This window comes from Trichomycterus rosablanca, chromosome 27 (genome assembly GCF_030014385.1).
Source record: "Trichomycterus rosablanca isolate fTriRos1 chromosome 27, fTriRos1.hap1, whole genome shotgun sequence".
NCBI lineage: Eukaryota > Metazoa > Chordata > Actinopteri > Siluriformes > Trichomycteridae > Trichomycterus > Trichomycterus rosablanca.
Genome location: NC_086014.1, coordinates 15,510,659 through 15,526,243, shown reverse-complemented (window position 1 = coordinate 15,526,243; position 15,585 = coordinate 15,510,659). Strand labels below are relative to the sequence as shown.

Here is a 15,585-nt window from a genome sequence, read left to right as displayed (position 1 = left end):
GAACATTTACATGAGCTTTCTGACCACACATGAACTCATGAGTTACTTCAACAGGAAATCACTCTCACGGTTCCTCACAGGGTTGCCAGATTTATGACAGTGATTACAGAAGGTAGGAGCAGTTTTAAACACCTCATTTAAACACCAAACAAATAAAACAAACACCAGGTTTACTTTAGACAGCGTGACACTCGATGTCTGGATAACAAACATGCACTTTATGAGATTTTAACAAATTCTGCTACTGTTCTTTTTCTGTGACTGAATGAACGGAACACAAACTTTCCTGACCAAAAGAAATCAGAAGTTTATTGTGAGTTGGTTTAAAATCTACTGGGTAAAAATATCCAGACAGAAGCTCAGATGATTATTTTGATGGTGTAGAAAGTTCTATAACATCATGTAACTTTACGGTATGGCCTCATAATTCCTCATTAATGATAATTACATTTGATTGTTTCTCTGTGCCCATATGAATAGCACTAGGATCATTATTCTGAAAGGACAAACAAAAAGCTATCAATTAGAAGCTGCTGCTATTTATTTATCCACTTAAAAACAAGAGCTCAGGTCACAAACACATGCAGAAATGATGCAGCTTTAACTCAGATTCATTTCTAGTTGAATTTTTTATTATTTATTATTTCTATAATAAAAATACACAGATCAACGTCTTCAGCTTCTACTCACGGTCCAGCAGCTCCACCCAAAAATACACAACTGAGCCTCCTTACGTCCATCAAAAGAGCACGAAACAGGAGAATAACGAGCCTGATCACATCAGCCGCTCCTCATCACATGGGATTAACACACAGAATTAATCCCGCTGTTCTGATGGGTGTTCATGGAGCGACTGTGGAGCCCCAGTGGCTGATGGGTAATGTTCCGTCTCTTCTCATCCTCGACTGGTTTAGATAAGCTGGGTGAAGAACATCTGAACCCTCATTAACACCATGAAGGTGCTTCACCTATAGAGAGAGGGTCAGAGAGGAACACAATTCACACACAGCGGTCAATTCTCTTAGATCTAGAGGAACCCAAGAAAGTCATGAGCATGTGGACAGGTCAAAACCTACAGTACCTCATTATAGTGCCACCTTGTGGTATTACCAATGGGTGAGATGTACCACACGTGTGTACAGAGGGTTTGTTTTGTTATATTATGACTGTAAGGTGATGTTTTCATATAGGTTCCATCCATGACAGGACTGATAGTTACAGGTTACCCATGATTCATCAGTTCAAGTTTAATATCAAACACCTTCATGGCTAATTTTGTATCTCCAGTTCACCTCACGTACACGTCTTTGTACTGTAAGAGAGCTTTCTTGCCCCTTATAACATAAATGCACCCTGACATTTAATCATGAAGAGTATGTGACTGTACTGAAGGTTCCTACCTGCTGCTTCTTCAGGAGAACATCCGCTTCAGTTTGGAAAAGAATCCTCCTTCCTCCTCAGGTTGTTTCTCCTCACTCACCTCATCCACTCCAGATCCCTTCTGTGATTGCTCAGAGCTCACTACACATACACACAAACATACAAACACAAACACACACACATACACACAAACACACACACATACACACAAACACACACACACACACACACATACACACAAACAAACACACACACACACACACACATACAAACACAAACACACACACATACACACATACACACACACACACACACACATACACATACACACAAACACACACACAGTAGAACAGAAGGTTAGCGGATTTTCAAGTGTTTTCACACTTGCACTTTTGATCTGAAAGCTTTATAAAACCATGAGGCTGGAGTGTTTGGCCTGTGTGACTGCAGCCCTGCCTTATGCATTGTCTAAATTTAGACACACCCAACTCCCCTAGAGTCCCTCTACTGAGAGCTGCTCTAAAGAACTTTACCTGAGCAAATCGATCTTACACTTACATGTGCTCATTCACATAAATATACACTGCAATACATACACATATACATTATGAACACGTAACATGTAACATGTAAGTTCTATGAAGACGTTTGGTGTGGATGGATCTCAGTACCTGATTCTGATCTGGTGACTGCATTAACGGTTCCTTCTACATCCGTCTCCTCCTCAGCATAACTCAGCATCAGCTCCCTCTGTCTCCGACTTAACTTCCTGTCAGGAGGAGGCTTCACTTATTACAAACAGCATTACACAATTAATGATGCTTGGAAGAGTTGGAGGTAAAAGAGGAAGAGGACGGTCGGCAATAGGATGGATGGACACATTTAGAGAAACAAAGGTTGCCACTGTTGGGCCCTTAACCCTCAATTGCTTAGACAGTATACTATCACAATACTGTAAGTCTGCTAAATGATAAAAATATAAAAAGTGAAATTCGGTGCTGTTCTGCCCTCTAGTGGACAGTTCATTTAATTCTCCAGCTGCAGAGATGAAGCTCCTAACACTCTTAAAGTTCCTTCTTAAAGTGAGGAACAACAACAACATAATAATAATATTATACCAATAATAAGCTTTATATTAATAATAAAAAAACAACATGAATTAAAAGCTAATCTAAACAGGTGGATCTTAACCCTCCTCTCATGCCAAGGCCATCTAGAGCCCTCAGATCCAACGTTCCATAGATTAGGGCCATTTTCCACTTCTGTGCTGAGTGACCAGTACGGCCAGTATGTTCCTGTGGGCTGATCTGACGGGACCTAATAACCATATTTACTGAGGTACTGTGGAACAAGATCATGAAGGAATTTTTAAATGAATGAAAGCTCCCACATGATCTGATTTCTGAGCAGGCGGTTCTGATGCTGTGTGAGATTCTTACCACTGACTGTCTTTATTCTAATGATTTATATGAGGATTTTTTTTTAATGAAAACGAGGTTGCGTGTGACGTGTGTGTGGCGGTTGGTGTGTGAAGCTGCCGTGGACGTTCATTACCTGGGCACTTTGACTTTGAGATGGACGTAGTGATCTCCGTAGCCGTATCCGTTGATGCGGGCGATTCCTTTACCACCCAGACGGATCTTCTGGTCAGTCTGAACTCCAGACGGGATCTGAAAGTCACAGAGAAATAAGGAAACAAGGTTCTAAAGAAGATACAGACTGAATGTTTAGTTATAAATAAATAAAAGTCTTAAAATCAAGTTCAAACGTCAAACATTCAAATAAAAACTGATTCTGATCAGAAAATTCAGCCAAGAGTCTAAACTCCAAAAGAGAAAGTGAATATTTATTGAAATACACAGCTGGTTTGGTGCCTGTAAGACGGGGGACTCGGAGCAGCAGGTTTGAATCCCTGTGTTAATAGTTAATAAAGCTGAAATCAGTGAACGTCATTTTCTATTCTTATTTCACTCAGACTTTGATGTTTGGCTCGAGCTTGATTACGTTTCTAATCTATAATAAAATGTAATAATAAAAAAAACAATAAAACTACTTGAGGAATATTAAATGTAAACACTGTAGTGAAGTGAAGAACGTGAGTGTGGAAGCACCATGAGAAACCAGGTGAGGTAAAGCCGAATCTCACCGGGATGTCGACGGTTCCGTACAGACCCTGAGCTCGAGCGCTTCCTCCCAACACGGCCTGAGCTACTGAGATCATCACATCCGAGTGGATATCAGCTCCATCCCTCCGAAACAGAGGACTCCTCTGAACCTGATACACACAATAATGGCTCTATCACTCCACCTCCACTCCATCCATAAAAGATCCATGTTTAAAGAAACTCACTCTGAATGTGATGTAGATCTGTTTATTTCCCAGCGGCATCCGAACAGTCTGTCCATCTTCCACTCCTACACACACACACACACACACACACACACACACACACACACACACACACACACACACACAGTTAATGAATCACATTTATCTGTAGACACGTTTATAATCAGGATGAATTCTCGTGTGTGAGTGAGCAGACCTGCGGGTACGGGCACCACCAAACTCTTCTTCTGCTTGGTGTGACCCGTTCCTCTGCAGTTTATACAGGGCGTGATAGTGATGAAGCCCCGCCCACCACAGCGTCGGCATGTCGAGCGCATCATAAACGGACCTGTACTGATCGACTCCTACACACACACACACACACACACACACACACAAGAATAAGCCATGATAAAAGTCTGTTTTACTTACAAAGCACTGTAATGTACAAGTACTGTACCAGTAAAGTACTAGTAATGTACTGGTAAAGAACTAGTACTGTACTGGTTATGTACCAATAATGTACCTGTAATGTACTGGTTATGTACTGGTTGTGTACCAGTAATGTACCCAGAATATACTAGTTGAGTACTGGTAATGTACTGGTTATGGCCTCAGGCGGGTGTGTTTTTGATGGTGAGGTGGTAGAAGGGTAAACATGCGTGTGTGTGTGTGTGTGTGTGTGTGTGTGTGTAGGAGATGCAGAGGTTCCTCACCGTGCCCGTGCCGTTACAGTAGTGGCAGTGTGTGACCTTGGTGCCCGGTTCATGACCTTTACCATCACAGCGTGGACAGTCGTCCTCTATGTTCACTGTAATCTCCTTATTTACTCCTTTAGCTGCCTGAGTAAACGTCAGCTCCATCACGTACTGTACACACACACACACACACACACACAGACAGTTTTAATACTGTTTGTTTTTGAAAAGGGACGTCCCACAAGATCAGGTGTCCAAATACTTTTGGCCACGTTGTGTGTATATATAAATGTAATTCTAGACTGTGATGGTTTATTGATTGCAGCAGATCAAACCTCGAGTGGCTGTTCGAATATGGAGCTGAAATCTCCGAACCCCTGCGCTCCTGCAAATTCACCAAAAATCTTCCTGAACAGCTCCTCTGGGTCCACAGTAGCTCTGCCGCTCCAGTACTGCTGCCCTGCCCCGCCAGGACTCGGACCCGGTCCTGCCGTTCCGTACGTGTCGTACTGCTTCCTCTTTACTTCATCACTCAGAACCTACACACACACACACACACACACAGAACACGTGACTAAACCAAAATCATGAAGGTTTAGGGGACGATTCAGCGCTTCGGATCCTGGCTGACGTGCCCTTAACAATGGAACCATCCTAAAGCTTGTTTAAATAGTGCTCTGTGTTTCCATGTTCTGACCCACCTCATAAGCTTCAGCCAATTCTGAGAATTTCTCTTTAGCCTGCGGGTCATCGGGGTTGGTATCAGGATGGTACTTCTTAGCCATCTGAGGAAAAACAACCACAAACATAAACTAATGAATAAAATATCCAAATTACGAACCACATCCTCTAAACAACTGTGTAAACTTATTATTTAGTAACAGATGCCATGTAACAGACGGTTTAAGTGTTCAGGTTGTGTGTTGTGTTCAGGACGTATGTGATGTTTAGGTGGAGATCTGATGTGCTTCTGACCTGATAATAAGCTTTTTTGATTTCTCTCTGGCTGGCGGTACGAGGAACCCCCAAAACACTGTAGAAATCCTTCTCAGCATTACGAGCCGCACTGCTGTGGAACCAGTGTGTACCGGATATACACACACCACTGTTAGAACCTGGAACACACACACACAAAGGTAACAGAACATTTAGTGTGATGATGTGCAGCACCAGTGATAAAACTGGCCTAATTCCTCCCTCCTGCTAAACATGAGTGACTCTGTGAATTACAGGTCAGACTCATGAGGTGCTTCACATTACTAAAGAGAAACTGTTATAACCTGTTATAACCTTATTAAAAGCATGACAAAGTGTCCTTAACTCTTTAAACATCTGTGTCTGTGGGTTACTTTTATTTTAAGATGTTTGAGAACCACTGGACTGGTTTGTGCTGCATCCATGATTTAGTCACCTCTGAACTCTGGCACTGCATGATTAAGGCACAGTGACGTCATCGGTCCTGTTTTTCTGGCTCTTTCTATTAATGGTTTTAGAAAAGATCTTATAACAGCGTACACATTATAAACGACATATTTTACAATGACCTGCACTTTTTATAATTACAGTTTATGTTGAAATAACTGTAATAGTTTTTAAATATAAAAGACTCGTGTGTAGTATGTAAGTCTTATTAAATTATGTGACATTTTAAAATACATAAATGTAAAAAGTTGCACACTGTAAAAATGTTATTAAAATAATTAACTTTCAACATTTGTCATTTCAATTAAAACACGATTACTTTAGAATTAAAATAAAAATTAAATAAACACGGTAAATTTACTGAATTACTTGACTGAGGTTGTAACGAAGGCCGAATTACAAATAGCGCTTACTCAAACATGTAGTACCCTAGGTAGTGACCTAAGCACCGTTATAATCTAAAGTCAGTAGTGCACTAGTGTAGTATGTATAAAGCGGTTTAGTATACGGCCTATTACCTGCACTTAGCCTCAATGTCACTCCGCTCTTCTCTCTCCTCCGGCTCACATCCAGTACAGAAACATAATAGCGACATGATAAAACCCTCCAGCCCGGGATATTTTTATATCTAATACATGTACCGGGTAAATAACTCAGATTAACCCGGGATAAAGTGTTACATAAACAGCGAGCTGAGCTGAGGACTGTAGAGACGGCCATGTTTACCTGACCGGTGCACTACTGCGCATGTGTGGAACGACACTATTTAGACGTGTAGTTGCGTTATTCAGCCACCAGATGTCGCTGTGTGATCACAAACATTAGCGCTACAGTATTAAAACCTGATTAATGCGTTTAAATGTATTAGTTTAATTATAAATATAGTGAAAATATTGAAAACCAAAAACATTTCACTTAAGACTACTACTAATAAAAGTTGGTATTGATGTTTTAGACAGGAGGCTTTCACTCCATGACGATCTTTATTACTCACAAATAAAATCATGTCAGACTCCTGTGCTAAATGGTGAACATCTTGTACTGTGGTTCCAGGAAACAGCACACACCTGCTGCTGTAGTTTATCCTAAAACCACTCAAAATTCCACCCCACTTACCTGTGATATTAAACTGGACTATAGACATGGAGAGAACATACCAAATTCGGAAAAAAGACTAAGCACACATACACACAACAACACGGCTCACACACAAACCATGCAGCATTCGCACACATGTTCAGTATTTAATATTTAAAACTACAATGTAAATTTACTTAATCAGAGTAAAAATTTAAAAATTTTTTGTAATGTGAATAATTTTTCCTATATATTTTTCTGTTCTGCTGCTAATACCTCTACTGGAGAGATGCCACGTGAAATTTCATTGTACCTGTGAATAGTGACAATAAAGATTCTATTCTATTCTAAACTCTGTACAGATGTTGGGCCCTAAAGCAAAGCCAGTTAAGAACTTTAAGCACTAGTTTAAGTGAGTTGAGCTGCTGGTTCTGTTGAGGACTCCCTGCTCATGTGTCTGTGTTGTTTCTTCTCTTCTCCACTCGTTCAGTTCTGATGCTGGAGGAATTCTGGACCCACTCAGGGATTTTCCACTCAGCTGAGCTCTGAGGAGGCGCTGTTCTTCTAACATCACATCCAGGACTTTCCCAAACGTTCTCCAACACTTCCCATCAGCAGTGTTTTTCCCTGCAGGAGCATCAGAGGTAGGATAATAAGAGGTCAAGATGTGAGTGGTACTGTGGGCATCGTTCTGAGCCGAGTGTGGGTGATGCCATGATGATGTGGTTGACCGAGGTGGGCAGTAAAAGTTCTTGTGTTGAGGTCTACTCTGATGTTCACAGTGAGGAAGGTTCAGTGCAGGAGCAACAACAAAGATAAAGTCTAATTTCTTCCCTTTCTCCTCTGATCACTTATCAAGAGATAAAACTGTGTGGAAATCTTGGATTAAAACTGTTATAATAAATATTTAGAAAGTCGCAGTTCATAACTTTTCATTCTAACTGAAGGAGGCTGTGCTGCAGCTGTAGTAGAACAGGAGAATCGTCTCACCCACAGTGGCTGTAGAACAGATTTGAACCCAGGTCCCCAGAACCCCCCACCACCCCCACTCTCTCTCCCTGCCTCTCTCTGTATCTGGGTTCCATTACCTCATTAGCCGTCAGTCTTCCTGCCCTCTGATTGGCTTTGATGGCTGCCACATGCAGGCCGAGCTGAACCAGGTTCCAGAGGTCGAGAGGATGTTGCTCATTTTGTAGAATTGACCTCAGTTCTGTGTGACCCATCAGACCTGCTGTTTATAGATCAGATCCATCCGGACGTCACCATACACGACCCCATCACACCTGGTTCTGATCTCAGCTCATTTACTGACCGACTGCGATGTACAGGTTAGCTAAGGCTACCCCCCCCCCCCCCCCACACACACACACTGACCCACTCATTCAGCCATTCATCTGTTCACTCAACTATTAACTGCTCTGCAACCAAGATCAGCCAATCCACCTTTTGCATGTCTATGAGAGGTAAAAAGTAAACAGAGACAACAAAAAATATTAAACTCCACATACAGTGATCAGAAGAAGAGGATCAAACCCAGGTTCTAGAGCTCCTACTTGCTGGACCCTGTGCTGCTCTGTTATAACTGATGTAGTTCATGTTCTAAAGACTGATAAGTCATACGTGTTGTGGTGGTGGTGGTGGGGGGGGGGTTGGTTAGGACTGAAGGGGGTGGAAGAACTTTATATTATACTTCATAATATGAGCTGTCCACATACTTTTGGACACATAGTGAATGCAACATGAAACCAAGGCTTAGGTTTAGACCAGGGATTTCCAAACTACGTCCTGCGTGCCATTTGCTGCCTGTTACCATTTTTGAGGTATTTTAGAATTAAAATTAAAGTCACACCGCTATTAATCAGGTTTAAAATAAACTGCTTTCAGGAGCGCTGAGTTCAGAGGGAAGTGGGTATGTTTAATTTAAAGAAGTAATAATCCTAATGTTAGGATTATAAACTAACTAACTACTGTGGATTGTTCTTCATTACTAAGTTCCATTGGATGAAGAATTTGTTTATATTAAATAAATCAGTGTTGGATTTCCTGTACGCTCTTCATTCCATCTTCCCCGAGTTCATGTGTGGACGGGCTCTGCACCAGAAGAAAATCTGAGGAGAACGTGTGGAAGCTCCAGCTCTAATCTAACCTGACGTTCCTCACAGATCCAGTGGAAGAATGTGGAAATGAGAGCTGTTGTTTTCATTGTAGCTGGGTGGAGTACGCTGGGTCTCATCACCACACCAGGTTTCTCCCTCGCCGAGTTCAGGAACCAGACCCACGGCTGACTAATCCAGCGTCTCAGCGGACCGGTTCGGGCGTGTATGATTGGAGCGGGACCAGGTGTGTCGGGTCGGGTCCTGGCAGAGCTGCCGATCCAGAATTAAATCCACATGTGGAGCTGGAGCGCTCAGACATTGTGTCGCAACAACACGCGGGTTGGTTGGACGGATACGTGCATTGCTAAATCTGATGTAGGTTTTTTGGCGGGTTCTGCACCTCTGGGACGAGCAGATCAGATTTCCAGATGCATTTCAGTGGTTCTAATTCAGCCCATCATTCCAGAACCGAGTGAACCTGCCAAGAACGAGGACGGAGCGCTCAGTCAAATCCAGATCCGTGGTGTTCTGGCTAACATGACCTGGTGCTTGTAGCTCTGTTATTTGTGCAGATTAGAGGAGTAATTACGCTGAAATGTAGCGGTACAGGGGTCAGGGGGTCACAGTCGCCGCCCTACAGTGTGAAGTGACACAATAATTCATCCCCCCACGAACCCGGAAACGTTTTCTGCTTCAATCATGGTTTCAGATCCACACAGCTGAAGCTCAGAAGTTTACATACACCCCAGAGCGGCGGGTTCCAGATCACTCGCAGAATCTGATGTGGGTTCTTCTGACTGGACGTTCAGCTTTGTAGCACAACCTCATAATTCCTCGTAAAACCCTAAACAGTCACTTTATGCTGGGACAAAACAGGTCCTGCTGATCAGATACAATCCAAGAACTAGCAAAAAAAAACAGGTCTGTCATAAATGAGATGCTGCTAGAACGTAGGCGATACTGTCTGCAGTCAAGCAAGCTTGTCTGGTAGTAACGACAGTGTTTTGTCATGTACTTAGTACAGTATGATGTGGATTGGGACGCAGCCACAGGTGCTGTAACCTAGAGAAATTAAACTGTAAATAAGATTCAGTGTAAATCAACTAAAGGTACAAAAACATTCCGCTAGCATGACGGTAACCTGTTCTGTTCTGTTATCAGACTGATGCTGTGGAAGGAAAATCAATGTTTAGTGATGGTCGCTCAGGTGACACAACGCTAAAACATCACAAGTTCTAATCTCAGCTCTGCTATCAGCCGGCCGGGTGCCGATACAGACATAATTGGCTGGTCCGAGGGAGGAAGGGCTGGAGGGATTCCTTATAAGTGCTGCAATTACGCCCTCTGCTGGCTGATCGATGGTGCTGCACAGGAGAGGAGGTCTGCAGCAGTAGGTGAAATCCAATCAGGGAATTGGATATGACTAAACTGGGAGGAAAAATGGAGAGAAAACACATTAAAATAGGTAGATTAGTTTGATCCATCACTGCATGTTTAAATTTAAAGCATCAGTGCAGTATTGATAAGTCATGAATGATGATGTGAACAAATCAGTTTGTGTTTGCTTGTGTCCCTAACCTCATTCATTGATTAGAACCCATGTTCGGAGGAACGTGAAGTGTTGCGGTTCACTGTGGGACACCTCGGTGAAAACATACCCACAATCCCGAGCGGCACCTGGTACTTTAGTACCTGTTTACTCGGGCTGATCTCGGCCGTGTTTACTGTGAGTAAATACTGAGCGGTCGTGTGAGATTCCACGCTGGGAGACGGAGGACTCATGGAAGAGGGTTCTCATGGAAATGGGCACTCAAAGACAAACAGCGGCCCCCTTTAAAATATATTCGAGTATTCACCCCCCCACCACACCCCAAAAAAACAGCCCTAAATGTTCACCTGCTTTTAACATTTTCCACCTGATGCTGCATAAACAAATGGTAATGAGTTTCTGATCAGACGGGAAATCGAGGAGGAGCAAATTTAGAAAGGAATGATGGAGAAACGTGGTCACACTTCCTCTACAGGGTCTGAAAAGAATAAAGTTTAAAACCGGAGATGCTTTCTGATTAAATGTGGACATGAGTGAGTGTAGATGGATTAGAAACTAAAATCAGACCTGCAGGAAAACTGAAGAAAAAGACGGAATGTTCTACAAACACCAGGATTAGAAACACTTCACCACTAATGTCAGGAACTCGGAGCAAAGTCTGTTATTGCATCGACAATATTCAGCCCACAAGAAACCAAAATATTCAACCCAAGTTCCATGAAAACAATGTCTAAACCTGTTTACCAGCACTAGTAACATCTCTCTCAAAAACACGATCCACCAACACCAATCAGATCTCAGAAAACACCTCAACATCCAGGAAGATCTGATGGTTCTCCTCAACTGATGGAGATAAAACATCAGCATCAACACAGTCCACAGAGCCGTCAGCTCAGAGGAACACAGGAACTACAGCGTGTCTCCACGGAGGGAGTTTAAATCTTTAAAGACAACTGACTTCATTATTGCTCATGGGTCCAGGTTGTGTGCTCTTTACACAACTCTATATTAGAGCTAAATTATAATGCTGCTATGAATGTGGACAGTGATAGGTCAAAGGCTAAGGCCCTGGACTAGTACTCAAAAGGTTGCAGGGTAAAACCCCACTGTCGGGCCCTTTAGCAAGGCCCTCTGATCGTCAGTAGCTTGAACTGTAACTACAGAACTGAAGAGAAGCGTCTAAAGTTCCTTATTAACTGTGGCTTTGTGAAGTTCCACCAGGCAGCGTTTTGTTGAGACTGAGAGGTGTTTGTTTAGTTCTGTGGGTATCTTTGGTATCTCTGAGCTACTTTAGGGGTTCCTGTCGGCACCCACTGTTCCACTTTGATGCTGCTGTTTGTTTGCTGTCATCAGTTCAGGATAAAGTTTGGTGTGTGTGCAGGATGTATCCAGTGTTTTGGGGATAGGCTGTGGATTCACCACAACCCTGACCATGACCCTGAAATTACTGATGAAGAATAAATAAAGAAATAAATAAACTGTATATTAGAGGACAGAGAAGAGAAAACTGCTGTAATGCACGAGTGCTTCTAGACAAAGGCGACGCCCAAACCTTATTTAATAAATCAGACCTGAGGGGTTGGGTTCCACACTGCAAGTTCAGCATTTAAAGCTCACTCACATCCCGCTTGATTAGCACATCTGGATCCAATCTACAGTACGAGCCACTTCCAGATGTGCAAGTCTGATCTCACCAACCAGCGTCAACCAATCACGTCTCTCTAGAAACCGACCCAAATATCAGAGAATGCTGAGGATCACATAAACGTTCCTCAACTCCTGCACCCCGACACACCCTGTAGGGTTCCAGCCAGATGTGGAGGCACAGGAACATGCACGGTGAAACGATGGGGTGGCGCTCGGGGACTGAAATTGGGGAAAATTACTATAAGCGCTGGTAATTCTCCATCCAGATTGAGATCCTGATAAACGCCTGGTGCCTCTGTTCCCCAGGTTCCTCCTGAAAGACTGATCTGATCCAGATGTGGAGGTGCAGCAGGATGTGGAGTTTATTACGTTACGCTCATTTATTCATGTTCATTCGTTCATTTCGCGCTTTAATCCGAAGCAAATCACGACCGCGGCATCAAGCCCTGAGATCAGAGGTCCGGTAAAACTGTGTACACAGTTTGCCAAAAGTATGTAGACACCCCTCCTGATTATCGAGTTTACATAACAACAACAAAACAACATCAACAACAATGTTAACAAAAAAATCAACAACAATAACAACAGTTGCTAACTGATGGCACCAGGATAAGGGACATTAGAGTCCAGACAGAGGCGTGGTCCTCCATACATGCCCAGACTCTCAGCCTGAATCCAGCGCTGGTCACAGTAAAGATGCCGTGTTTACATTAGGACTAAATCCATAATCTAATCTCCGATGAACCACCTGAATCTGAAGGTAATCTGATCATTCCTGTCCTGGACCTGGACGTCGGAGCTGGTGAACACTTCACTTTTCCCATGAAGGATTCTCACAGTAGATGTTTACCCACCGAGACCTGCTCCATACCCAAACTCTGCTGCTGTTTGTTCACACGTCCCCTCGGTTCCCCTTTCATCAGCACTAAACCTTTCAGACCTGTCTGTCCGGGCTCACTTTTATTGAGCATTTACACAAACACACTCTTTATTTGAGGACTTTTATGGGTGAGAAAATGTGATGAGTTCTGGTTATGTAGAATGAGGAACATGCTGTGTGATTGCTCTGTACACACTCCGGTGTGTGTGTGTGTGTGTGTGTGTGTGTGTGTGTGCGCAGACTGTGAAAAGTAAATAATGTGAGAGCTTTTACAGTAAAGACCAAATCAGATGTTTGTTTACTGAGCAGAAGGGATCAGATTTCCTGTCCAAACATTCCTGTGAGAGGGAAAGAATCAGTTTTAAATAACGATAGTGGATGTGCAGATCATTTTTTATTATTATTTTTTACATTAAGGACATTTAGTGGACATTTACAATTATGACAATACAATTCAAGCACTTTAGAGTTAAGGGCCATGTCTGGCAGTGCTGGGGCTTGAACCTTTATTTAACAGATAAAAGTAGAAAGAACAGATTCCCAGTGTTTCTCCAATCAACTTCATGGTAAAATTTGTAAATAGAAACAGGTTTAGAATCTGATCCCTGTAACACACAGAGGTGAAACAGTCAGTCTGTGTACAGCGTGTGTGAGCTCTCACCAAACACACCAAACACCGTAACTAACCGAGGTACCATAACATAGGATACATGGAACTGTGGTCTCTTACCAAGAACCTCCAAACTGTCTCCCAAACACACAGACGAGGATCAGTTTTGACTGAGGGTACATACTGTACGTTCTGAACTTATTCTGATGTGCTGAGTCTTACAGGAGAGAAACTGGAGCAGAACTGGAGCTGATGGTTCCACCCTGAACCACAATGACTCACAGATACTCACCACACAGTGTGTGGAACAGCAGTTAGCATAAAAAATAACATAAAAACAATAAAAAAACATTTACAGCATCAAAAACAACACCAACGTTATCAACATCAAAAAACAACAGAATCAACAAACAACAATGACAAAAAAAAATCAACAACGTCAATGTCAACAACATTACAAACAGCAACAACGTTAAGTAAAATAAAGATAAACGACTTTATCTCAGTGTCTAGAACTACAGGAGCAGCTTGTTTGTTTATAGTCTGTTTGTTTATATACTGTGAAATATCTCAGACCTTCAGCTCATCACTTCCTGTGGTTTTCTGACTGGAACTAATATTGGATGACAGGAGGACTGAACCCCTGCACCCTGACCTGGGCACCCCTGTACCCTGACCCAGGTACCCCTGCCTTGTGCCCACGGTTTACCTGTGCCTGACCCCCTGTGACCCTGACCAGGCTAAAGCGGTTGATAGTTAATAGTTTTGAATGGCTGAAGGATGTGTGCGCTCACGTACATATTTTGGGAAGCGTTTGGGATCCCCCTCAGTCATGTCCCTAAACGCTCCCCTGTTCCCTCCCTCCGGCTCCCGGACGCAACAGCTCGTCTCAGACAGGGTCGTGGGAAGATCCCCTTCTGAAAAAACTCGTAAACACAGTGCGGTTCTGCTGGTCAGCACTCATACTGCATGATTCCCACCCCCCACCTCACCCCCCGTCAGAGCACCCAAAGTGTAGAGCGCTTCACTGTTCCACATTACCACACTGTAACTCCAGTAGTGCTTTATTTTTGGAGAGGGGGGAGAGATACAGGAAGTACCTCCGTCACTCTGAAGCGTGGAATGGAGCTCATATTCAGGTCACGACCTTCAGACTGTTCATGAACCTCAGGACCACACACAGCTGATGGACAAAATAATGGAAACCCATATTTATAAATAATGTAGAATAGAACGCCTTTATTTGTCAGATATTCGTCTACATTTGTGCAGTACAGTGAAATTATTTTCCTGTGTATCCAAGCTGGGGTCAGAGCACAGGTTGCAATTGCACAGTGCCCCTCGAGCCGAGAGGATTAAGGGCCTTGCTCAAGAGCCCAACAGTGGCTGCATGACAGAGTTGGGATTTGAACCCTCAACCTTTCAACTTATAGCTCAAAGCTCTACCCACTAGGCCACCACTGTCCATATGGATATAAACATAGATAAGAAAAAGAAGGACATGTAATGGGGTGGGGTCGCGTCTTGCCACTGAGGCACCGGGTAGCTAGACCCAAGCGGAACAACACTGTGGATAACCACCACAAAGGACAACAGCAACATAAGGAGGGTGGCCAAAATAAGAAACTGGACAATCCATGCAAATGAAGAAAGTGAATTCCATACACCTTTCTGTATAAAGGTTTTCTAAGTGATAAAGCAGAGTGAGATTAAGTGGAACTGAATGGGCACAAACTCCAAAATCTCAACAAACCTACGGTCAGGTGTCCACATACTTTTGGTCATGTAGAGTCTCATGTAGCACTAAACGAAGGTTTTGATTGGCTGCTGGTCTGAACTGAGATGATTCCTGCTGTTTGTACACTGTGTAGGTTCCTGAGAAACGGAGCAGAACACA

At 43.0% G+C, this 15,585-nt stretch overlaps 1 protein-coding gene across 1 annotated transcript; it reads right to left on the bottom strand.

Annotated features, from left to right (window-relative positions):
- Window positions 1-610: 610 nt before the first annotated feature.
- On the bottom strand, window positions 611-6,551 carry dnaja3b (DnaJ heat shock protein family (Hsp40) member A3b). Its single transcript, XM_062989489.1, has 12 exons — window positions 6,348-6,551; window positions 5,383-5,522; window positions 5,109-5,192; window positions 4,743-4,946; window positions 4,426-4,578; window positions 3,927-4,074; window positions 3,731-3,795; window positions 3,527-3,655; window positions 2,935-3,050; window positions 2,052-2,149; window positions 1,401-1,521; window positions 611-968 (listed from the first exon to the last, which is right to left on the bottom strand). The coding sequence occupies exons 1-11, from the start codon at window positions 6,547-6,549 to the stop codon at window positions 1,412-1,414; spliced, it is 1,449 nt and encodes a 482-aa protein (XP_062845559.1). The 5' UTR covers window positions 6,550-6,551; the 3' UTR covers window positions 611-968; window positions 1,401-1,411.
- Between the last annotated feature and the right edge of the window lie 9,034 nt (window positions 6,552-15,585).